This window comes from Pelophylax lessonae, assembly GCF_965119305.1.
Source record: "Pelophylax lessonae genome assembly, chromosome: 3".
Classification (NCBI taxonomy): domain Eukaryota; kingdom Metazoa; phylum Chordata; class Amphibia; order Anura; family Ranidae; genus Pelophylax; species Pelophylax lessonae.
This window is the reverse complement of record NC_138770.1, coordinates 322,536,161-322,562,742: the sequence shown is the minus strand read 5'-3', so window position 1 is coordinate 322,562,742 and position 26,582 is coordinate 322,536,161. Positions and strand designations below refer to the sequence as shown.

General features: G+C 39.9%; 1 protein-coding gene across 2 annotated transcripts in view; it reads right to left on the bottom strand.

Annotated features, from left to right (window-relative positions):
• The window catches only part of MYOM2 (myomesin 2), a 224,338-nt gene that overhangs the window by 128,075 nt on the left and 69,681 nt on the right, over positions 1-26,582 (bottom strand). For both annotated transcript variants that reach the window (XM_082249653.1, XM_082249652.1), the window contains 3 exons: positions 10,141-10,229; positions 9,045-9,092; positions 3,448-3,612 (listed from right to left, as the gene is read on the bottom strand). In XM_082249653.1, the coding sequence (XP_082105779.1) occupies positions 3,448-3,612; positions 9,045-9,092; positions 10,141-10,229 (302 nt within the window). The remainder of the gene's footprint in view (positions 1-3,447; positions 3,613-9,044; positions 9,093-10,140; positions 10,230-26,582) is intronic.

Sequence of the window (26,582 nt, the reverse complement as noted above, 5' to 3'; positions counted from 1 at the left end):
CCTCTCCTCACTTTACATCCCAGTGACAGCTGTTACAAAGACAGGGAGGTGTATTTTCCCTACAGGGCTATAGACAGCAATACAAATCTGACAGAGAGTCTAACCTTTTCCACTTTATGCAAAACTAAAAAAATAATAATAATAATTAAAGATACACTCTAAATTGTAAAATGGTGGGAGAGCTTCTTGCAGGCCAAAAAAAATGACCATGCCTGTAAACCATAACATTGAAATGGCTGTATACTCTTGCAGTACTGAATGAGTAAAAACTAAAAGTCAGGATAAAGTTAATGTTTTACATCTCCTTCACAATAAATGTCTGCTGTAAATGTCAGCCCTTACTTTCTGTGTGAAATGTCATGACAAGATATATTACACAAACTGCGTGCAACCTTTCTGAGCAAAGTATATTGGTTTTAGCACTGCACACACCTGTAGTTGTTAAGTTCTGGATGCTGATAGAAATTAAGCCGAGACAGACCCTGACTGCAAATCAGTTTCACAAATCTAAGGCCCCTTTCACACGGGTGCCTGCATTGTACTGACTCTGCTTGCTCAGCGGAGGATCGTTCTGTTGATCCCCGCTGAGCAGGCGGATGAGAGGTCCGTCCCTGCTAACTGTGCAGAGCGGAGTTGGACACAGTCCAGCTCTCCCCTATGGGGAAATCAGGTGAAAATGGACGTCCACCAGACGGATGGAAAATAGGGCCACCGCCTGTCTGGATTTGGCAACAGGATTGGATCGGATAGCGGTGGGTGTCAATGGACATGTCACCGTTAGGGGTGCCACCTCAACCACTTAAACCAGGACACACATTAATAACACAGATTCTGTGGCTGATTAAGGTGGTAATTAAGCTCACTTAGTGCCTTATGTGCATTAAATCAGCCACAGAACCTGTGTAATTAGCCTGGTTTAAAGGGATCAGGTGGCAACCCTAGTCACCACTGACATCCGCTGCTCCATAGGGGTAAATAGAGGGTCCGTTTAGGTCCACCTGAAAAACTGACAGGTGGACCTGATTGGACAGCCCATGTGAAAGGGACCTTATACAAATCCTTTCAGAACCAGCTGGATCACTGGTTCTCAACTCCGGGCCTTGGGACCCACTAACAGGCCAGGTTTGCAAGATAACTGAAATACATCACAGGTGATATATTTTGCTGCTCAGTGATTGCAGTATTCTAGTCTGCATCTCCCCAAGGTGATACCTAAAATCTGGCCTGTTAGTGGGTCCTGAGGACCAGAGTTGAGAACCACTGAGCTGGATACATGATAGGAAACTTCCAAAATGTTCGTAGAAGGTTTTAAGGGGTATAGGCCCAAAGTATCAATGCATTCATCCAACAAGTGGAAGTATTTCCCCACTGCCACCGATCACGTTTAGATTTTTAAGTCAGGTGTAGCCACCCTGCACTAAGCTTGCATGACTTTAAATTTAGTGTTTTTCTGTTTTTCCTTAAAGTGGAACTTTAGTCAAAAAATTAAGTCCTGCTAGATCACTTCAGGCTGGTCCATTTTGCAGGTATAGCTATGTAAAACATAAAAAATTTGTGTCTACTGTGTACTGTTTAAATTCCAGTAATATACTGTTTTACCCTGTTTTGCACATGCTCCGTTTCTCTCCATTTTTAGGCATTTTTAGCCACTACCGAATTTGTAGAGGCCAATCTGCTTTATAGCCAAGGAAGCTGCTTATGTTAGATCTGCAACTGCTATGGTGCTGCAGGTGATCCGTTATGACAACAGCCATTTGATAGTTTGACAATTTGGTTGAAGACACAAGCAAATGGGACAGTTAACAATACCGGCATTCCAGGAATGTAACAGTTTTTTTAAACTGTTAAATCGATGGGTTTAGTTCCATTTTATGATTTATTGCTGGGGCTCTGGGCTTTAGCAAAATGGCCACCTCTGGCAAGGAGAAACAGGAGCAATGTTGGAGGCAATTTACAACACGCACTTATTTTGGTAGCATAATTGTTATTGTGGAATGTCTGTTCCTTGCTAAAGAACATGACTTCCTATCAAGTTGTTACAGGTAAAGTTCTGCTTTGAGTTATTGTTTGCTTCTGCCTGCTGTTGGCAATAGTGTGGGAAGCTGCAATGATCTGAGTTATGTATTTTAATATCTCCCTGGCCAACCACTAGGAGGTTTATTGCCAGTGATGCAGACTGGGGGTGGGGGAGGATATAAATATTTGGGGGAACCTTCTGGAAGCTCTCTTGCCTCACCTGCCTGGTGAGGAGGTGTTGCCGCCGATGTTCTTTTCCTCCCAGGCCTGCTGCCAGGGGAAGGTGTGCTGAGTTACAAAGAGACCCAAGCCTGGGGCCTGAAGCTTCCGGTTATCCTGCCGGAAGATATATCCAGGGGAAGTGGTACAGAAAGGTGGTTGCCTGGATCAGAGGGCCGGGGATAAAATTTTGTCTGGAGGATAGTGTCCAGAGAAGTTGTATCTTGATCCTTTCTGTTTGAGTTTATTGGCCTTATTAGGCTCTGATAACGCGTCCTTAAGTGACTGGTGCCCATCACAACCCCACTAAAAGTCACCGACTCCACCCTGAGATGAAATGTCAGCCCGTCTGGCCTCTGGGGGTCCCTGATAGTAGGGGATGACAGGGTGCTACAGAGGTTGGAATCTGATTGGTGACTTTGGGTAAGTAATAATTACTCTGTAAAAACACGTTGATACATCAGGATTGTTAGTGCACTCTATATTAGCAGATGAGCTTTTCATATCATCCTAAATATTCCTAAATACTGTAATTATATCTGCCCTGGTGGCTGAAATTCCATTCAGGCATGAAAACTGTTGTGTAAAAACTATACAGAAATAACATGCAACAAATTTAATAGCTTTAGGTAAATGAGCACCTTTGAAAATTATGTGATTTTCCTTGATATGTGATTCTGTGCGACTCAAGGGGCATCAGAAATCGCACCACTGTGAACCAGCACTTAGATCGCATTCACACCTTGGCATTTTGTATCAAAGCACCCACGGGTAATTGACAAATAACAGAATGCACGTTTGAGATGCCATTCATTTGAATGGCACCTAAAATCACGACGCAGTTCTGCCGCACTGCAATCACAGCAGACTAAATTGCGTTCAGCTAGTCTCCCAAAAATAGTTCAGGAGCTACTTTTGGACAAAATGCTTCATGCGATGTGGCTTGAAGCCCGATTTATCAGAACCGCACCCTGATTATAGGTGCCATTCAAATGAATGGCTTCTCAAATGAGCGTTCTGCAAGTTGTCATTTACACCTATGCACTTTGAAATCATGAGCAGAATCACGGCAAATCTGCAACCCTGAGGTGTAAATGCAGCCTTAAAGGTAATCTGTTGAATTCTTCTTACACTATTCATTAAAACCCGCTATCAGCACAAATGAAATAGAACACTAAAAACACTAATAAGGTTTTTTTTAAAAGTGCTTACCATCTCTGTACCATTCCGCCTCTGGTCGCAGTCTGGTAAGGTCAGGAGTTAAAAGAACTGAACATGACAAAGTTAACGTTTCACCCTCAACTCCAAATGTCACACCAAAAGTTTCCAGAAACTGAACTTCAATGTGGGTAAAACAAACTGCAGCTGTCAGGGGCACTGAAAGAAATTGGTGTGTGTTAATTATACATTAAAAAAGCAAGGGTCATGGACAGAGCTAGATTTATCGTACAGTTCAATAGGTGCCTGTAGGTGGAAACAGACAACTTTGTCTGGATAAATCACGACAACATTTTTGTTTTATTTTTAAAAGAAAATTAAGTCATATAGTATATATTTATTCTACATTCATTTATTGCATTACAAACTGTCACAATATTCCAATTTAGGGTTAGACACAGTAATACAGTAAAATGTTATATATATATATAAAAAAGTGATCCGAAAAAAGGGTGTTGCTTTAAATGCCATAGGCTGTACTCCTACAGGCTCCAGTGATGGGAATTTGGCCATGAATAAATTGATGGGTCAGATACCAAGGCATTGTTCCCTAGAATTTCCTATCCTATTGATAAAAGGGACATTACAAAGCCTTGTGAACTGCTGCTTTTTTTGCAAGGACATGTTCTATTTCAGGTATAATTTACAGCATTTTTTTTAGTATTTATATTTTCAGGTTCAGTCAAAATGCACAAGGAACAAACAGAGAGGGTACTGGAAGATGAAGTGATAGCAATGCATACCACATGGCAAAAGTGCCACTTCAATTAATAGTGGGGGTTATTTACTAAAGCTGAAGAGTGCAAAATCTGGTGCAATTCTGCATAGAAACCAATTAGCTTCCAGGTTTTGTTTCCAAAGCTTAATGGAACACGCTGAAATTATAAGCTGATTGGCTGTCATGTACAGCTGCACCAGATTCTGAGTGCACCAGTTTTAGGAAATCTCTCCAACAGTCACATGTGACAATAATATGTTGAAGAGGAAAACATGTCAGGCATTGTCAAGGCAAAAAATGACTACCTTTGTGATGTAAACACCTGCTTTACATTTTTTTTCTAAAATCAAGAAGCTTATTTTGGGTTTCCAGTTCTTTATAGCTTTTCACTTTCTCACATATATCTGGAACACTGTTCAATATATTTTTAATCTAAGCACATTAATAATTTTAAAAATGTTTTTTTTTTTTCTTTTTTAATCTGAATATATTTAATAAAACCTTAATTTCACTCAAAAAATAAGGGGGACCTGGCAGGGAATGGTTTTAAAGTATGATTACAAATATTTTCTTTTTTTATATATTTTTGGGATTTCCCATACAAATTAGACTAGTTGTCCATTTACGAGTTCTGCTTTAAGGGTAAAGAAAGTTTCCTGAGGGACATCACTGAAATCGAATTCCAAACTAAACATTAGTGCCTGAACAAGGTCAAGGACCTTAATGGCAGGATCACCAAATATTGTTATATTGAAAGCAGAAGATTCAAAAAGACTAAAAGCCACGTTATCAATTATATTACCATATTAAAGTTTATTTTTTCTTTAGTGATTGGGTTTAGATATGTTTTAGCATGGTAAAAAATGTAAAACATTAAAACGAATAGAGAACACAGTGATGCCATAGGGAACTACACATCCTTACATTTGGTCTTCTTCCTAGGTCTGGCTCAAGTGGGAATGAAGTTGGGAGTTGTACTCCTGTTTTCGAATATCCCTCTTGGAATTGTAAACCATGACAGGGATTGAATTGAACAAAGAATAGGGGGCTCTGCAATATCTCTGCTTCTTTAGAATGAGTTCCGATCTGGGAACATGTCCAACTTGTTCGTAGGTCCAGCAAAGATCAGCGCTTGCAAACAAAAGAGGCTGTGAGCACGGCTCAGTGTTTTCTGGTGGGGGGGGGGGGGGTATCCCTGTCAGAACAAAAAGGTACAGCAGGGGAGATCGCTGCACCAACATGCTTGGTAGGCAATCTATCATTTTTTTTTTTGTGTACCCAGCTTTACAGGATTGTACATGTAAATATATGTTTGCATCTTTGAAAGTTTGCAAGTCGAATGTTCATATGTAGGAAACCTACTGTATACTTAAAATAAACCTTCAATAAACGTAGCTACTATAACCTAGTAAGGAATTGAAAGCTAAATGTAACCAAAATGCATCTAGAAGGGCATATCCCTTTTTACTATTTGTTATCAACTCCATTTGGGAGCCTCAATCCTGGGTTGTTACAATATGCAAATTGAATACTTTCTAGCAGTGTTAAAGGATGACCCACTGCTGGTGTGCAGGGAATTACAGGAAGCTAGTATGAAGACTGATTCTGGCATACAGTGTATATACTAGCTGTTTTTAAATAATTTGAATGATTTTATTAATAAAATACTGGATTGAATAGTGATTTTTAATATCTATAATATAGTTGCGATTTAAGTAGCTTGTTTTTTTATTGGTAAAGTGTACATCAAGCACATTTTGCAGCCCTTCAGCTGTAATAATTTGTAATGATCTTTTTCTTGTGGATAAAAAAAAAGGTTGTAAGCACATGTGAAAGCATCAAGTATGATAAAAAGGCTTCAGCTCCCTCACAAGCCATGCCCCTCTAACACATTTCACCTGTCATGGGCTTAAAGTGTTTGTTACCCTAGAAAAAAAAATTGATCCTGATGATGTTATAAGGCACAGTGCTTGTGCTGTGTCATTTGGCCCCCTGTATCACCTGAAATACCTGGCTGATTCTCAGTTATTACCCTCCTCCCTGTACACTGACCACGGTATATCATGGCTGCTGAGCCCTGACACCATGGTAGTGTACGTGCCTACATCATCAGCAGCCCTGCTCTCTACTCTCCTTTGTGGTCCTCCCCCCTCCCCTACCTGCCCGTGAGCTCCTTGTCACGGCCCGCCCGCCCCTCCTGCTGCTATAATAACTGGTATAGAATTCTCTTTGTTTCCTAAGCCTGTGTACCTCTGTCTATGTGTCTTTGTTTCCTAAGCCTGTGTACCTCTTGGGAGGGGAGAAGGATAAAGAGAGAGAACTGGCCGGTCACGTGATCGCCGAGCAGCACACTGAAATCAGGTATACACAGCATTATTTTTTATAAAACACATAGAGGTACACAGGCTTAGGAAACAAAGAGGATTATAGAAAGTCATACAAGTGGCTTAACAACCATTTTAATCGTAGATCTCTACAATTAAGCCCATAACATGTGAAATGCGTTAGAGGGGCATGGCTTGGGAGGGGATGAAGCTGAAGCCTTTTTATCATACTTGTGTTAGGGGAGATGGGTGCGCTGATAGGGTGTTGAAGCTGCTCCCGGTATTCAGTGCTTCATGAATATGTGATAAATATAGGTGTGTATAAAGGTGCGCTAAACAACAATAATAAAGACCCAAACGAATTGGGATAAATGTTTAAATAACATAAAGGTTATTAACATATGCCGGTGACACAAAAGTGATCCGTGAGTTAAATCAACTGGTTCCTTAAACAAAAAAGTTCATAAGTGTCCATTGATGAAGTGAAGATTTACGCTGAAGATGAAGAAAAATAAACTTGCTTGCAAATCCAAAATAAATCCACCACCAAGTGAAATTTCTCCTTACCGGACGAAAAAAAGTAAGGTGCCACTAACTTAACATGTGTGCTGAAAGCAAAAACGAATTCCCATAGTGATCCAAAACCACCTCCAGGAGGCATACCCGTCACACAGGTTACTTGCGATCCGTGCTACAGCCGGACGCAAGCTTCTAGAGAAAATTTCTTGCATGAACTGAATATATGCTGAATACAAGACTCCTAATTGTAAGTGCAATACCGCTTGTTGGAATAAATGTTTAAAAGGTAATACACTATCAGTCTGCTTCTGTCTCTTTGTCATACGGTGGAGATTGATCGGCAGTGTGGCTTGTTGGAGAGACTCAGGTGAATAAAAGGAGGAGGGGAAGATAGTGTTCCTTGAGAGCCAGTTTTCAAGCGTTTATTGATTTCCATCTGGTAAGAGACTAAGGCCCCTTTCACACATGCTGTCCGTTTGTCAGTTTTTCATCCATCCGTTGACGGATGAAAAACGGACATCAATGTATCTCTATGTAAAAACGGATGTCAACGGATGATCATCAGTTAACATGCGTTTTCATCCGCTTCCGTCAATGTCCGTTTTTTTGAACGGATGAATGCCCTATTTTTCATCCATCAAAAAAACGGATCGGACGAAAAATGGATGACAACTGATGAAAAACGGATGACAACTGATGAAAACGGATGACAACGGATGAAAACGGATGAAAAACGGATGACAACGGATGACAACTGATGAAAACCGATGACAACGGATGAAAACGGATGACAAATGGATGACAACGGATGAAAAACAGATAACAACTGACGAAAAACGGATGAAAAACGGATAACAACTGACGAAAAACGGATAACAACTGATGAAAAACGGATGACAACTGATGAAAAACGGATGAAAAATGGATGAAAAACGGATGGGAAACTGATACATTTTGACGTGACTGAACTGATGAACTGAATGGACCGTATGTGTGAAAGGGGCCTAATTCAGGTGTTTCTCATGAGGTGGTTTTGGATCACTATGGGAATTCGTTTTTGCTTTCAGCACACATGTTAAGCTAGTGGCACCTCACTTTTTTCGTCCGGTAAGGAGAAATTTCACTTGGTGGTGGATTTATTTTGGATTTGCAAGCAAGTTTATTTTTCTTCATCTTCAGCGTAAGTCTTCACTTCATCAATGGATCACTTTTGTGTCACCGGCATATGTTGATAACCTTTATGTTATTTATACATTTATCCCAATTCGTTTGGGTCTTTATTATTGTTGTTTAGCGCACCTTTATACACACCTATCATACTTTAAACTGAGAGACTTTCGGTGTGCGCTTCCATCCTTTCTTCTTATCCAGTTGGTGATCGGGCAAGATGAGCCTTTGGTGAGTTGCACTAGGCGGGAGGTGAATCACAGGGCTAGCCTGGCAGTGGGGCTTGGACAAACTACATATAGTTGACATTAAATGGAAATATATGCTTCGTGTTTGTTTGGCTCTTAGTACTTAGCAATATAAAAGTAGACTTTTAAATAAAAGATCAAAAAAACTTGATGTTTATGTAGCATGGACATTTGTATTCCTTACCATTCTATGCTGAAATAAATAAAAAAACACTATATACCACTCCAAGTCAGTCAATTATTTATTTCACCTCCAAAAGTTTCCAGATGCTGGTCTGGCCCATAACACAGAACCTCAATAGCAAAGGTGGATGACTGCACACTGATTCTGATATAGCCCAAAACATTTATTCGAAAATGTAAAAATCCATAACAGAACATAGCATACACAAAGAGCAAATGTTGATGTCTTTCATGCAAGTGGGGCTTAATCACAACATAATGCATGTTATGAATAAGTGCTCACTTGCGTGAAACGCGTCAATAGTTGCTCTTTGTGTGTGCTGTGTTCTGTAATGAACTTTTACATTTTGGAATAAATCTATTGAACTTTATTAGAATTAGTGTGCGGTCAACCACCTTTGCTATTGATATGCTGACATAAGGTTTACTTACAATGTGGCACCAAACCAGGGTGAAGAGGCTCTTCTTCTCCTCTGAATCCTATAAAAAATATTACAGTCTGTTAAGCATATTTTAATCACACTTAATGCACAGATTATTTTAAACTGATAATTAAATTATAAGTAACTATTCTACAAGCAATCTGCAACTGCAGCATATATATTAGTGATTATCTCTTATGTTCAGTGATTATGAGTAAGTCAAAGCAGGGGGCTAATTGGCAAGCTGTGACAGCAGTGAAGTCCCTGTCTCTCCTAACACGTTGTCAGGTCAGCAGGCAGCATCTCTATACAAAGCTGCTGCCTCTCTCAAGACTGACAGGAAAAGTCAGCAGGCCATATGTACTGTATTATTGATGTGATTTAGAATGTGTGAACCTGGGTATCCCTCGTTAGTTGTGACAAAAGATCAGAGACCTGCCTGTTAGCACAAAAGTGCCAAGGCCACAAAGGCAGATGCCCAGTTTGAGCCTTTTTTTTTTTTTTGCTCAACTCTGTTTTACTATATGCAAACATTTCAGCAGGCTGAAAAAATCTACACCCACCCAGTGCTAAGCATTTCTACTTGTTATCCATTGTACCCTTCCATCGAACCTTTATTGCACTCTGCTTGCTTCAGAGAGTCAGTGAATGACTGCAAATGGCTGAGCAGAATTGCTATTGCAGACACCAATTCTCCGATGTCCAGCTTTAAGGCAATCCCACCAGGGAGCCCTGTGCAGTAACTAGCAGGAAGACCAACAGCATGGATAGCATCCTAACACAGACCTGCAATACATTTATTTTATAACAATTTGTAACACTTCCTATGTCGCTCTGCAGCTAGACATTGGGTCCCTGGAGGATTTTCTCTATGCGCTTGTAACATTTTTAAAATACTGTTGCAAGGGCACATATCAGATATATCCGAAATGACCTTTATCTAAATAAGTGATCTATCAATGATTGACTGTTATAACCACAAGTGCTCAAAAGTTCTTAGGTTTCCCACTGTTTTCTGCTTGTGGCAAAAAGCATTTTATGTATGAATCGATTCCCCAAAGAGACCATGATAAATCATTTTATATCCTTGAAGACAATTTACTTACTTCTAACAATGACAGCTGCATTGGTGGATGATTGACCATGCACGTTTCTTGCCACTGCCGTGTAAGTAGCAGTGTCATTTGTGCTAGTTCTAAAAAAAAAACAAAAAACAAATTAAAATTACAACTGTTTTTACTTCTTTACGGTAAAACAAAAGGTTAATCTTTTTTTGTTTTAGTTGCTTAGTGTGCCCCGGCTCCATTCACACCTGGGCATTTTTAAGCGTTTTTCAGCTCCAAAAACGCTAAAAAAAGACGTTCCAAAACGCCCAACAAGTAAAACTCCATTCATTTAAATGGCCCCTGTTCACATCTGAGCGTTTTGCAAAACGCCTGTAGCTGAAAAAAGTACAAGAGCTTCTTTTTGGGCTGATTACCAGCATTTTTGATAGATGTCAATGCCTGCCTCCAAAAACGCCTGAAAAAAACGCCTGAAAATCGCTGTAAAAATTGCGGTAGAAATCGCTGTAAAATCGCGGTAAAAAAACACGGTAAAACGCTACGCTCAAGTGTGAATGCAGGTATATTCCCCTCTCTATTTGTCCTGTTTGCTGTTATCACCAAGGGGGATAGTGAAAAAAAAACATCCCATATCTTAGATCAGTGATGGCAAACCTTGGCACCCCAGATGTTTTGGAACTACATTTCCCATGATGCTCAACTATACCTCAGAGTGCATGAGCATCATGGGAGATGTAGTTCCAAAATATCTGGGATGCCAATGTTCACCATCACTGTCTTAGATTGTCTCCAGAACAGGAATGGAGGGGAAATCTTCCATTGACAACACTAGTTTTGATGACCCCAGGGACATCCAGGGATTCCTTTACTTGCATTTTGGCTATGAGACAAGAAGTGAAGGGAAGACATAGATGACAAAAAAAGAACTGACAATGGTTATAACTCTCCCTTACTCTATAAAAAAAGAAAGGAAAAGTTTTGCTTTCAGTCCTACTTTAAACTTTATATGAGGATGTATACCTCAGATAAAGCTAACGGGTTGATTTACTAAAGGCAAATAGGCTGTTCACTTTTCAAGGGAAATTGCACTGTGCAAGGGAATTTTCTCCAGGATGTGATGTGAAGTTTCACTTTGAAAAGAATAACCAATCATATGCAAGGAAAATTAAAAAAAAACAGCATTTGTTCTTGTACATGCTTGAATCATGGAAGTCAGCAGAGCTTTACCCCAGTCAATAAGTTACTGTGTAATTTTTCTTTGCAAAATGAAAAGCCTATTGACTTTAGTAAATCAACCCCAAAGACTTTTCAGCTGCTAAAGAAAAAGCCTCAGATCTCCATGACAAACAATAAGTACACCCTTCAAACATGTGCTAGTGTACCAAGTGATTGACAAATAGTTACCAGTCTACTCCATACAGTAAACATATCAAAATGGTAGAAGAATGGAAATGTTGCATACAAAGTATTTTATATACAGTACACATATATATATATATATATATATATATATATATATATATATATATATATATATATATATATATATACCCCATTGAAGAAGTTTGTTTGAGAACCTAACGCGTCTGGAGGCAGTAACTAACATTTGGCTATACCCACACAACCATTACTGATTTTTATGGCTGAAAGCCAGTGGATGTATACTAGGAGCATATTACACATGGCACGGCTTAGTGCTACATTATGTGAGTGAGCTCTTTTCATTTGTGTGATTATAAAAGTTTTTACAGAGAGCACTAGATATATTGTTTTTGCTCCCTATGGTGGACCATTATAAATGAGGAAAAACTGGGAACCTGATACATCCAGAGACATCCATCCATCCATCCTGAGTTTTACCATCCCTAAAGGGGGACAGCGTTCTTTGATTCTCTGGTGAAACAGGAGTCAAAGCTGGAGGTGAGCTGCTAGGAATTACTGGTGGTGGAGTCTTTTTGAGCATCCATCCATCCAGAGTTTGCCCATCCCTAATGGGGAACAGCGTTCTTTGACTCTCTGGTGAAACAGGAGTCAAAGCTGGAGGTGAGCTGCTAAGAGTCTTTTTGATCACCTGTTTTTGAGTTGATTATCTCACACAGAGGTGGTAGGATTATCCGTTGATCCTTTGGACTGATTACGTTTATTATCCCTCACAGAGGTGGCAGGATTCATTTGTTTATTTATTTTTTGGATTGATTGAATATCACTGAAGACTTTTTTATTTGGAACATGCTGTAATAGATACATTGTATGCTTATTTCACTTGGAGTTTTTTGTATTTAGTCATCGATCCTTACACACGATAATAAAAGATTATTTTTGTAGATACAACGTTGGTTATACACAGATGAGTTGAGATTGCGCTGTATTTTCATTACATATATATATATATTTATATATAAAATATCATCTTTTCACATGCATAATTACAACTGCATTTCCCAGGTATGCCACTTGATGGCACTCATTGGAAAGAAAATGTTTCATTTTACCAATACACTGCTTGTAATATAGACAGCTTTGAGTATTAGGAATGCCATAAAAAAATATATTTCTTTTTACCTAAATACAACTTTAAGTTACTCTATGAGAAAAGTGTAATAGCATTGTTAGTAAAAGTGCCTGCAAACACTCTAATGCAGGTACAGAAGATATGTGCCTTGTATGCAGTGTTTTGAGATGTCTCCCCTTTACTGGTGTGCCAAAAGTACAGTTAATGATCTCTGTTTATTACTATGCTGATTTAATGCAGTTTATCCGAGAAAGGAACGTGGGGGTACATGTACAAGTTCTCTGTAAAGAAATGTGGAATAGCTTGTTTATCATCACCAGTCCAGCTCACAAAACAACCAGATTCACTTGAAAATGATTTTATATCTTGCTGCATGGGGGATGCACCAGTAAAAGGAAATATTCCAACTACCTAGGGTGCTGTCATTTGATAGAACTGTAGCATGTAGTGATTTTTTAAGATAAGAGCAAAGTGGGGTCACTGAGGAATGTTCCAGCATCTGTTCTGTCCTGTATCACCTTCACCTTTATATCACCAGCATTTGTAAAATCATCATAAACTGATCAATTCAAAGTTAAATGTGAATATGAAATATGAAATATGAAAATATAGATTTGTTTTAAGAAATCAATATATAGTCATAGGTGTGCCCAGCCTATTGCATTAGGGCATGCACCCCAAAGCTCAAACACGTGTGTGTGTGTGTGCATGTGTGTGCGTGTGTGTGTGCGTGTGTGCGCGTGTGTGTGTGCGTGTGTGCGTGTGCACGTGTGTGTGTGCGTGTGTGCGCGTGTGTGTGTGTGCGTGTGTGCGTGTGCACGTGTGTGTGTGCATGTGTGTGTGCGTGTGCGCGTGTGTGCGCGTGTGCGTGTGTGCGTGTGTGCGTGTGTGCGTGTGTGCGCGTGTGCGTGTGTGCGTGTGCGTGCATGTGTGTATGTGTATATATATACATACCTCCCAACTTTTTAACTTGGGAATGAGGGACACCTATTGGCAAAAGTAATTAAGCATAGGACACACCCCCCTGCCACACCCCCTTAAAGGAGAATTATACAAAAAAATGATTAGTTAAACCCACAACTGTTTTTTTTTTTAACCTCTACTATTCCTTTAAACTGGCTTTTGGAATTTACAAATGCAGCAATTTATAAACTGGATGAAAGGTTTAGCACTGGGAAATGCTTCTGAAAGATAACAAGTGCATTTTATATACAACTATCCAGATCAGACCAAAATGAGAGACAAATTAGGAGGAAAGAGGGACAGAGGGACTGTGCTCCAAATTAGGGACAGTCCCTCAAAATCACAAAATCAGGGACAGTTGGGAGCTATATATATATATATATATATATATATACAGTATACAAGGTATAATAAAGTGAAAGTGTATATCAACTAGCCGCGCATACACAAAAATCAAATAAATAAATAATTATTAAATTGACAAGAGGTGACAGTAAATAAGCAGTGATTGTTCAAAAAGTGCAAAAACAAGAGTCTACATTCAATCTACTGCAATTCATAAAGTGACTAGTGATCAGATTGTAAGAGTCCTGTGCTAAAAATTGGATCACCACAAAATCCACCACCTTCGTGATTCCACTCCCATCAGCTGGCAACTCACCCCATAGGGTGACCTCTTGTCAATTTAATAATTATTTATTTATTTGATTTTTCTTTCACTTTATTATTTTGAGTTTTTTCTTTAAGAGCTGGTTCACACTAGCGCGACTTGTCAGGCGACTTGTCAACCTGACAAGTCGCGCTCCCTCGCGGTCCATTGACCGCTACAGGACCCGTTCTAATAGGAGCGACACAAGTTGCTCCGACTTAGAAAAAGGGTCCTGTGCTACTTCGGGGCGACTTGCATAGACTTCCACTATGTGAAGTCCCTGCAAGTCGCTCCGAAGTCGTGGTGCAATGTAATGCACAAGTCGCCCCCGAAGTAGTAAGGTGTCGTGTCGCCTCAGTGTGAACCGACTCTAAAGCCGCAGCATGATTTTGTGATCATCACTTTTGATTACCTTATTGGATACACACATTGATTATTTGTTTAAAGATTCACTTGAAGAGCGAGAGCTTTCCCGTTATATAGTATATGAGGTATGTCGATTAAATAACGGGTTCCACCTAATAAACAAAGCAGTCAGAACCGGTTATAACTGCATGCGTGGTGACCTTGAACATGTTTGAACCTGCATGACAAGCAGAAACACTCTATGACGTTCAGTTGATTGTGAGTCGCCATTTGTGTTTTCTGTAGTGTGCCAAAAAAAATGCTAAGTTTGGTTGGAAAACACCGACATCACAAAGAATGAAAAAATCTCGTTAAAGCAAGTCAAACTTCAAAGTCTTGCTCATTGTGTTTATCCATATCAAGGGTGTAAATTTGAAAGAATGAAAGGAAAAGGGGCATATACTTGTGCCCCCCTTCTCCTCATGGGATAGTGTTTCGTCAATGCGTTTGACGTCTTCAGAGCGGTTTACTACATTTTTTTACTTTTTCATGTTCTGTATATTACCGATACCTATTAAAGAGTTTTTTAAATGGTAATACATTATCTGTAGCATTTTTTCCATTTACCGATTGGAACCCGCGGAAAAAGGACACCCAGGAGTGAGCAATCCAGAGCTCTGTGGCACTACAAGGTCCAGCAGTATCCATTCTGGTCCAGGAGACCAAACAAGCACTATTAGTTCTTAATATCATAAGATATATAAGACCCACAACATCTGGTGAGTGTGATATCCTAATAATCCTCATGGTGACACCAACTAGCAGCAGTGGATCATTGGAGGATCCTACACAGAGCACCTGCACTTTACATCCACATTGCACTGAAGACTGTTTTGCAACTTTGCACCAAAGTCACTTATGAACTATTATTTATGAACTGTTTGCAATATGTACACTATATTGTCAAAAGTATTGGGACGCCTGCCTTTACACACACATGAACATTGATGGCATCCCAGTCTTAGTCCCTAGGGTTCAATATTGAGTTGGCCCACCCTTTGCAGCTTTAACAGCTTCAACTCTTCTGAGAAGGCTGTCCACGAGGTTTAGGAAGTGCATCTGTGCAGTAGGGCACTGATGTTGGATGAGAAGGCCTGGCTTGCAGTCCCCACACTAATTCATCCCAAAGGTGTTTTATCAGGTTGAAATCAGGACTCTGTGCAGGCCAGTGAAGTTCTTCCACCCCTACCTTGCTCATCCATGTCTTTATGGACCTTGATTTGTGCACCACTGATGCACAGTTATGTTGGAACAGGAAGAGGCCATCTCCATAATTTTCCCTGCAAAGTTGGGAGCATGAAATTGTCCAAAATGTCTTGGTATGTTGATGGCTTAAAAGTTTATTTCACTGGAACTAAGGGGCCAAGCCCAACCCCTGAAAAACAACCCCCCCCCCCCCACCTCTACCAAATGATTTGAACCAGTGCACAAAGCAAGGTTTATAAAGACAGGGATGAGCAAGTTTGGGATAGAGGAACTTGACTGGCCTTAACCCATCTATATATAGTGAGAGTTAGCTGATTTATTATTACTAGAAGTGTATATATATGTTATTATTTACAGTGTAAACAGTATATACTGTATACATGTACTGTATTTATGTACTTTATATGCAAAAAAAACACATTTTTCTCCTCTACAGGTTAATTTCCTGATCCCAACAAACTTGTCAAAAGATCTGGATGACACATGCGTTCACTGTGCAAGCATCAAATGCTCTTGTAAGTGAACACAATGACATTTTCATTTTTTTTATGTGATCACAAATGTCACCATCATGCTAATTTAAGCCCTCATCAGCCTAACTTTAATTTATTGTATCCTAAAAAAATATGTAAACCAGATTTATTTTTTTCCCCCTACATGCATTGCAATGTAGAGCCAAAAGGGAATAAAGCTCCCCTAAAATAAAACACATACATACATGACAAGAAAATGCTTCTTTTTTTTTTTTTAATTCCTAATAAAAACCCAAGGAAATAGTAATGTACATATCTAAATGTGTTACCAAATGTTGCAAATATATATATATAAATATATATAAATATATATATAAATAAATAAATATATATATATATATATATATATATATAAATAAATATATATAATATATATATATATATATATATATATATATATATATATATATATATATATATATATATATATATATATTGTACTAGGGTATACCATCAGCAAAAATGCCCTGGAACTAAAGGGGGTTTATGTAAAAACAAGAACACTGGGGACAGAGATGGTTAATAGGAATTGTGAATCTATTAAAACATCCTCTGTAATGCCATAAGTACCCTTTGGACTGAATTCTACAAATTTACATAAAGAAAAAAAAAAATGTTAAGCCCTTTGCTGAGCTGCGGTAGAAGGGCAGAGAAATCCTTGGGAATATGCCCAGGATTTTTTGTGTGCTGAATATTGGACAATCCACCTTAAATTGTAATCCTGATAAAAAAAGAAAAGAATGAACAAATGGAGAAATTAAAGGAAGTATATTGGCTGGATGGGCATTTATAATTAAATATGATGCTCTCAATTTGGCACCTTAAGTATTTTCCAGTCCAGCCAAAGAACACGCAGCATATACCCATAGACAAATGTCACTAAGCAAAAACTCGCTAACATTAGAGTACAGTCACGATGACAGCCAAGACATTCCAAGCTGTTTTAAGTATCAACAGATCAGATTGCACACAGCTCAGCAATATGGTATGAACAGCTGAGAATACAGAAGAAGCACAGGGACACTATAATCTCAAGTACCAAGATAAAAAATTAACAAGTGCTTCTACCCATGAGTTTCATTCATATACTGTACTTCACTTCCTGGTCTAATATTCCTATTGAAGTAGAAATGTCTGCATTCTGTTCCTTTCATTAGTGCTTCAGACAGCTGCAGTGTCATAGTCTAGGTTTTGCTATTGTTAGCTCTCCAAAGGAATTAGACACAGACTTCAGTATGACCACAGATTAAAGCTTTATCAAGTGCAAGAAAGAAAATAGTTGACATCTGTCTTTGGAAACATTTAAAAAAAAAAAAAAGGATCAGTAAACAAGACACATAAGTACAATGATGGAAGCTGATATTGGATTTCATACAAAAGTGCATTTATATATATATATATATATATATATATATATACACAGTATCTCACAAAAGTGAGTACACCCCTCATATTTTTGTAAATATTTTATTATATATTTTCCTGTGACAACACTGAAGAAATGACACTTTGCTACAATGTAAAGTAGTGAGTGTACAGCTTGTATAACAGTGTAAATTTGCTGTCCCCTCAAAATAACTCCACACACAGCCATTAATGTCTAACCCGCTGGCAACAAAAGTGAGTACACCCCTACGTGAAAATGTCCAAATTGGGTCCAAAGTGTCAATATTTTGTGTAGCCACCATTATTTTACAGCAATGCCTTTACCATCTTAGGCATGGAGTTCACCAGAGCTTCACAGGTTGCCACTGGAGTCCTCTTCCACTCCACCCTTAATGACATCACAGAGCTGGTGGATGTTGGAGACATTGGGCTCCTCCACCTTCTGTTCAAGAATGCCCCACAGATGCTCAATAGGGTTTAGGTCTGGACATGCTTGGCCAGTCCACTACCTTTAAATACAAATAAATCAACCAGGTGCTCCCAGTGAATGGTGCTAGATTAGCAGCTCACCTCAGGGTTAGACTCAGAAGAGTCATGCAAGCATTGGAATGATTTAATGGACAGCCTGTTTCCTCTCCACACCTTCCACCTCTCCTTCACTGGTAATCAGAGTGCGATGATACTCAGCAAAACAAAATAAAGAGGGATCTAGTGCTCTCCGTCTAAATAATTTATTGTAAAGCCAAAAGGAAACACACTTACATTTGTCGGCACTTCAGACAGTGCGGGCTGCAAACAGCTGATACTCTCTGCGAGGCAGAACCTCCCTGGGTGTGGCGTTCACTGTAGGAGCCTACTCAGTGAACGTCAGACCCAGGGAGGTTCTGCCTCGCAGAGAGTATCAGCTGTTTGCAGCCCGCACTGTCTGAAGTGCCGCCACATGTAAGTGTGTTTCCTTTTGGCTTTACAATAAATTATTTAAACGGAGAGCACTAGATCCCTCTTTATTTTGATTTGCTGAGTAGCATCGCACTCTGATTACTGGCGAAGGAGAGGTGGAAGGTGTGGAGAGGAAACAGGCTGTCCATTAAATCATTCCAATGCTTGCATGACTCTTCTGAGTCTAACCCTGAGGTGAGCTGCTAATCTAGCACCATTCACTGGGAGCACCTGTTTGATTTGTTTGGAGCACAACTGCACTTTTAATACACTGAATTACGGATGGAGATATTTCAAAACTCTCCCTTGGATTAAGATCGAGTTTTGGGACTTTTCTTTCTGATTACTTTACTATAGCATCTTTGGACAATTCTTTTGCATTCACACTTTTTATAGCAATTGCACTTCACATTTATATTTGACCACTTTATTATATGTGCTTATGGTTTATGTTTACACCATTTTTTCATGCATATTAATCACATTATATTCATTTATTTATATTGGATTTGATCACTTGGCGCAGCAATATTGATTTATTTGTATTCACTGGTGGTTTGTGTCAACACTGATTGCTTGCTGCCTTGTATTTAGTTATTCATTTTATTTTTCATTGAGTATTTGTATTTACTATATTTACTTTGATCATTGTGGTTTGCGCTGATTACTTTCCGTTTTTGAGTCCATCACCTTTACCCTCAGCTTCTTTAGCAAGGCAGTAGTTGTCTTGGAGGTGTGTTTGGGGTCGGTATCATGTTGGAATACTGCCCTGCGGCCCAGTCTCCGAAGGGAGGGGATCATGCTCTGCTTCGGTATGTCACAGTACATGTTGGCATTCATGGTTTCTTCAATGAACTGTATCTCCCTAGTGCCGGCAGCACTCATGTAGCCCCTGACCATGATACTCCCACCACCATGCTTGTCTGTAGCCAAGACACGTTTGTCTTTGTACTCCACACCTGGTTGTCGCCACACACGCTTGATACCATCTGAACCAAATAAGTTTATTTTGGTTTCATCAGACCACAGAACATGGTTCCAGTAATCCATGTCCTTAGTCTTCTTGTCTTCAGCAAACTGTTTTTCGGGCTTTCTTGTGCATCATCTTTAGAAGAGGCTTCCTTCTGGGATGACAGCCATGCAGACAAATTTGATGCAGTGTGTGGCGTATGGTCTGAGCACTGAAAGGCTGACCCCCCCACCCCTTCAACCTCTGCAGCAATGCTGGCAGCACTCATACATCTATTTCCCAAAGACAACCTCTGGATATGACGCTGAGCACGTTCACTCAACTTCTTTGGTCGACCATGGCGGGGGCTGTTCTGAGTGGAACCTGTCCCGTTAAACCGCTGTATGGTCTTGGCCACCATGCTACAGCTCAGTTTCAGGGTCTTGACAATCTTCTTATAGTCTAGGCCATCTTTATATAGAGCATCAATACTTTTTTCAGATTCTCAGAGAGTTCTTTTCCATGAGGTGCCATGTTGAACTTCCAGTAACCAGTATGAGAGTGATAACACCAAATGTAACACACCTGCTACCTATTCACACCTGAGGCCTTGTAACAGTAATGAGTCACATGACACTGGGGAGGTAAAATGGCTAATTTATCCCTATTTGGACATTTTCACCTAGGGGCGTACTCACTTTTGTTGCCAGCGGTTTAGACATTAATGGCTATGTGCTGAGTTATTTTGAGGGGATAACAAATGTACACTGTTATACAAGCTGTACACTCACTACTTTACATTGTAGCAGAGTGCCATCTTTTCAGTGTTGTCACATGAAAAGACATAAACAAATATTTACAAAAATGTGGGGGGTGTACTCACTTTTGTGAGATACTGTATATACATTTTTCTTTTTTTTTTTTTTTTGCAAGCTAACTGCTCCTTCTGAAATGTTCTGGTTGTCATGCTGAATCAATAGCTTTGATCATTTTTGAATCAACGCCCTGGACTATGCTGATCAGGAAATAAGGCTTCATTTTGACTTTTCTGATCTGCATGTTTATTCCACGTGTGTGGACCTATTGAGGAAAAAAGGCAGCCAGGCAACTTGCATCTTCAGAAGGAGCTCAGTCGAGGAATTTTTGTTTCTCTCTAAGTAAAGATTCCCTTTAAACATCTAAAAATAGTAGTTCCCCAGCTGTCATGCTGATCTCTGACTTTCTGAGTCACTCATCTGAAACATTTATACACGTTGGAGCTGTGACTTTACTCTGACTTTACTCATCTGGATGAAGTAAGCAATGCCAGCCTCTCTACTGGTACTTCAAAAGAAAAAAAAATGCACACCATTTAATAGATTACTCTGTTTATAATACCAAATGTAAGGATATAACATTACCAAAAGGTACTAAAAAGAAAACAAAATTAGCTTCCATACATTAGTGTTAGTTGGGATTTCCCACCTTTACAAGTGACGGCTCCTGTCATTTAAGTGACTTATCCACAGGGTATTTAGGGGAAGACTTGGAGTGGGTAGTGGTTTGTAAATGGGATCTCATAGTGACAAGATGCAGGGTTGACAAAGATTATACACCCACTTTCCCCACTTAAGGGAAAAGCTAGAACACAGCCTATCCCCTTGATAGGAAAGACGTTGGGATGGAGATACTTGTTTGAAATTACAGCAGAAAATAATGCAAGTTCGTTTTGTGAGTACCACAACACTTATCCTGTCACCCCTGATACTGAGAGGAGCTATGTTCAAGCCATAGTGTGTTTAGTGTTCCAGACCATATTTTTCGGAGAAATCCATGGATACCCTAAACTTGATAAGGTGCATGAAGCAAGCACAGATGTGCGTTAACCTGTAGTACACTCATTACAACCTAAATAGCTAAATTCAAATTTTGATTCCATTTTTGGGGTTGCAACTAGGGTGAGCAAATTTGTATTAGGTATCATTAGACCTTGTTCAGACATTTAAGTAAACCCTACTGCTATTCTTGGAAACACATCCTGATATCATAGTGCTATCTGCATTCATTGCCAGGTTATCAGGATATGTTACACAGCCACAAATACACCAGATAGCTTAGATGAAAGACAGAAGATATCACTATAAAGAAATATATGATAAAAGTATTTCTAAAGCAATTACATATTTCATAGAGGTACACATTTCTATATGCATTTGCTAATTTGTAGTAAAACTGATGACCAACTGTAAAGCAGCAAGAGGAGAAAAAAAATTCAATATCCTACAATTGCATTACAGAGAGGCGCCACTCCAAGCCTGCAGTATCAGTCCCCCAGATTTATACTCTGTAACTAAGGTGCTGGAAGAGACAGAGTACATATTGCTCCAAGATACAATACAGCATACAAGTATCTCAGCCCACTGTATTGAACAGTGAAAAGCAGGGTTTACCTCAAGTCCCATTCCATTGGTCATGGCCCTCTGGTATGTTTTACTTACATTGGTCTCAATCATATGATTATGACCAATGTGGATGTCAATGGGGCATGAATAATTGGCGGGGAGTTGAGCTGAAGCTTGTCTTTCATTCACTTCACACTGGAGTTGACTACAGCGTACGATGGTACTTGTATGCTATATTGTATCCTACAATTGCCTTTTTAGCACTATCCCCATAGGGCTTGCTGTGTGATGACTTCTTAGGTCTCCTCTGATTAACTGCAGACAGTCACTAGGGGACAGTTCACTCATCCATCCTTACTCCCAGTTGCTCTTTACTCAATAAACAGTCCAGGGGATTTGATTTTTGGTATTTATTGTTGAACTTGGATAGGAGAATGGAATAGTGGGATACTCCAACTTCAACTATTCACAGTAGATAAGAACAACTCTAACTTGGCATCACTGGGTTATTTGTGGAAGCAGACACACTACTTTAACCATACTGCCACTTGCATGGAAGGGTAAGTCTTCTTGCTCCCTCTAGCAGCAGACTTGATGCAGCTACATTATCTTCAGGACTCTCTCTAGCATTCCCTTGACTGATACCGTCCACTGGCTATTATAGTGGAAGGGGTTGCCCTCTTCAGGGCAGGCCCCACTACACAGATCTTTACTCACTGTAGGCAGAATCAGATCCTCTCCAGTGTCTCCCTTCCAGTCTACTGGGCATCTTGGTTTAGCTCCTCTCTGACTCTCATGCCCTTAGGTCAACCGTCTGAGGCCACAAGGCAGCTTCTACAAAGAAGGGGCAGCTGCCCCCTCCCTTAGGGACTACACTGTCCAGTTGAAAGACCCCGAGCACATGTGCCCTTGGCATTTATACAGTATCCCAGCATGCACCGATGTACTTTCCTCGGCCAATCACCATGGCTGTACTAAAGGCCTGTGCACTCATTTGTCAGATTTCCTCCCACTATCCAATATGCCTCCCAATTGGACCAGTGTGAAACACTTCAGACAAGCTAAGTTGCACCTGAGCACCATGAGCAGACCTCACTAACAGATCATGCTCTCTGGTAGGCAGAGAGCAATATAAATGTACATGGCAATCTCTCTGGTAAGCAGAAAAGTTCCAGAAACTATACTCTCTCTTCGAGCACCTACCTAGGAGGGTGTTACACCTTTATACCCGAGGTGAAACTGTTAGTATACTAGGCAGTTAGCCATACCTGGAATCTGAAGTTGAAAAAGGATCCACTTTACCAAAAAACTAATGGCAGCTTGTTTAATAGGAATTTAGTGGTTATTACTACTCTGGGATAACTTGTGTCATGGTCATCCTCTAAGGTTCACTGTACCTGTTAAATAATTTGGCTGTTTTTAGATGTCCTATTTGAAACAAATTCTAATTTTTGTTATTTCAGCAGAAATAATCAATACAAACAGATAGTTGCACCAGTGAACCCCAGCTAGTCATTCAGTAAGCAGAGGGATTTCCATTCAAGGGCGCCTGCAAGTTCTTGAACTAATTTAATTTTAACCACTTCTGGACCGGAAGATTTTCCCCTAACGAACAGGCCATATTTTGCGATTGTGTTACTTTAACGGACAACTGCGCGGTCGAACGACGCTGTACCCAAATGAAATTGATGTTCTTCTTTTCCCACAAATAAAGCTTTCTTTTGGTGGTATTTGATCATCTGTACGATTTTTTTTTTTTGCAAAATAATCAAAAAAGTGCGACAATTCTGAAAAAAAAAAAACAATATTTTTCACTTTCTGCTATATACAGTAACATTCTCAAAAAAAATAAAAATTTAAAAATCTAATTTTTTTAAACTTTTATGCCAATTTGTGTTCTGCTACATATTTTTGGTAAAAAAAATCGCAATAAGCGTATTTTGATTGGTTTGCGCAAAAGTTATTGCGTATACTAACTACGGGAAAGATTTATGTAATTTTTATTGTTTTTTTTTATTTTTTACTAGTAATGGCAGCAATATGCAATTTTTTGCGTGACTGCGACATTGCGGCAGACAGATCGGACTCCTAACTGACATTTTTGACACTTTTGGGGGTACCAGGGACATTACTACAGTAATCAGTGCTAAAAATATGCACTGTTACTGTAATAATGCCATTGGCAGGGAAGGGGTTAACCCTGTGGGTGATCAAGGGGTTAAATGTGAGCCTAGAGGAAGTGATTCTAACTGTGGGGGGCGTGGCTTCTGAAATGACCATAGAGACATGTGATCCTATATAGAAGGTTCACAAGGTCTCTATGATCATTCCAGGGAGAAGAACAGTCAGCTGTGTTTACAACAGCTGACCGTTCTTCCCTCTCAGCGGGGAGCGATCGCGGGTGTCAGGCAGCAATCGGAGTAGCCTGACCTGCGCATCGGCTTTCCCGCTGCCGCGCTTGCCCCCTAGCTTCTCGCATGCGATCGATGTAGGTCTATGTCGGTTTGTGCAGCAGAGCCACCCTGCCGCAGTAAAAAGGCGGTGGGTAGTCGGGAAGCGGTTAATTAAGCCAAAGGTGGGACTGATCTTCAATGCTAACAGGCACTTCTCCCACTGTCACCAATAGAAAAATAGTACACTTCTCCCACTGCCACCAATGTAAGAGGGCCCATCTACCACTGATACCGATGTAAAAGGGCCCATCAACCACTGTTACCAATGTAGGGGGGCCTTCTACCACTAACACCAATATAAGAGGACTTTTTCTTTTCCATTGCCTTCACTGAAAGGGAGTCATTCTACCACTGACATCTATGTAAGACAGCACTTCTCTCCCTACCACCTAATCTGTACTATTTGTGACAGCTGAGTGAATGCTTGAGACATTCACACAGAAATGTTTCATAAATAGACCCTTAGTGTGTTGGGAGGGGGAATAAAGCATAATTTTTGCACAAGGGCTTCTTGTTGACTTTGTCTGTTATGATTTCAAGTATACCTATTGCTAGTGTTGGGAAAATGGTGATTTTGGGCTGAACATTGGCTGTTTGACCATTTGGCGAATAACCAAATTGTCGGGGCATTCAACTGTTTGTTCATGCCCACCCGGATGTCCCATAATGCACTAGATGCAGCAGAGTGAACCGGAAGCCCTAATTGGCTGAAGCAATTAAGGCTTTGCCCAATCATGACTCATTGCTTATAGTCCCACACCACACTATAAAAGATTCCTTCCCAGAGCAGCCATTTGCTGTGTAATATTGGAGTGGTGATAGATAGAACAGGGCTCTGTTGATTTCTACTAGTGAGTTAGTGTGCTATAGTGTGTTATTGTGATTCTATTTTCAGTGTAGAGTATCAGTGTAGTGTGAATCTAGTGATAGTGCAGTGAGAATGCAGTGTGACCGTTCATTTTTTACTTTAGTGTCAGTTTCGTGTGAATATAGTTATAGTGCAGCGTGAGTGTAGTGTGACCATTCATTTTTACTGTGGTGTCAGTTTAGTGTGTCAGGGCAGGTTTACTGCAGTATATTGAAGTGTGTCAGTGTAGAGTGTCAGGGCAGTTTTACTGCAGTGTATTGTTGTACGTCAGGGCAGTTTTACTGCTGTATAATAGTATGTCAGGCCACTTTTACTGTAGTATATTGAAGTGCGTTAGTGCACCTATACTGCAGTATATTGAAGAGTGTTAGTGCACGTTTACTGCAGTATATTAAAGTACATTTGTGCATGTTTACTGCAGTAGATTGAAGTACGTTAGTGCACATTTACTGCAGTACATTGAAGTGTGTTACTGCACTTTTACTGCTGTATATTGAAGTGTGTTAGTGCATGTTTACTGCAGTACATTTAAGTGCGTTAGTGCACGTTTACTGCAGTATATTGAAGTGTGCGTCAGAGTACTTTTACTGTAGTATATAAAAGTGCGTCAGTGCAGTTATACTGCAGTATATTGAAGTGCGTTAGTACACTCTTACTGCAGTATATTGAAGTGCATTAGTGCATGTTTACTGCAGTTTATTTAAGTGTGTCAGGGTACTTTTATGGCAGTATATTGAAGTGTGACAGTGCAGTTTTACTGCAGTTAATTGTAGTGTGTTAGTGGAGTGTTTGTGTAGGGAGTACTCAAGTTAAAGTGCAGCAAACACCACTTTCCTTTGAATAAAGTGCATCCAAGTACACATTTCACCGTCTCTTTTACATTTCAGGAATAAGCCCCCCATCATGTCTGGGAGGCCAACAATGAGAGGCAAATGTTCCCATGGCACTGGTAGGGGGACCAGCAGCATATATGTCCACAGTGAAATGAGGAGGTGCTCTGTCCTTAGGCAGGGCACCATTTCCTGTTTAGTAATGTTGCCCATGCTATCCAGTCACAGCATGCAGAGGAGATGGTGGAATGTCTTACTAAATCATTCTCATCTTCTATCACCCAAGCATATAGTGTACAATCCACTGCAGCTGCCAGAGTGGTTTACTCTGCCTCCTTCTCCACAGCTACTCCAGCCATAGCCCCAGCATCATGCATGGAGGAATCAGCTGAGTGTTTTGAACACAGCAT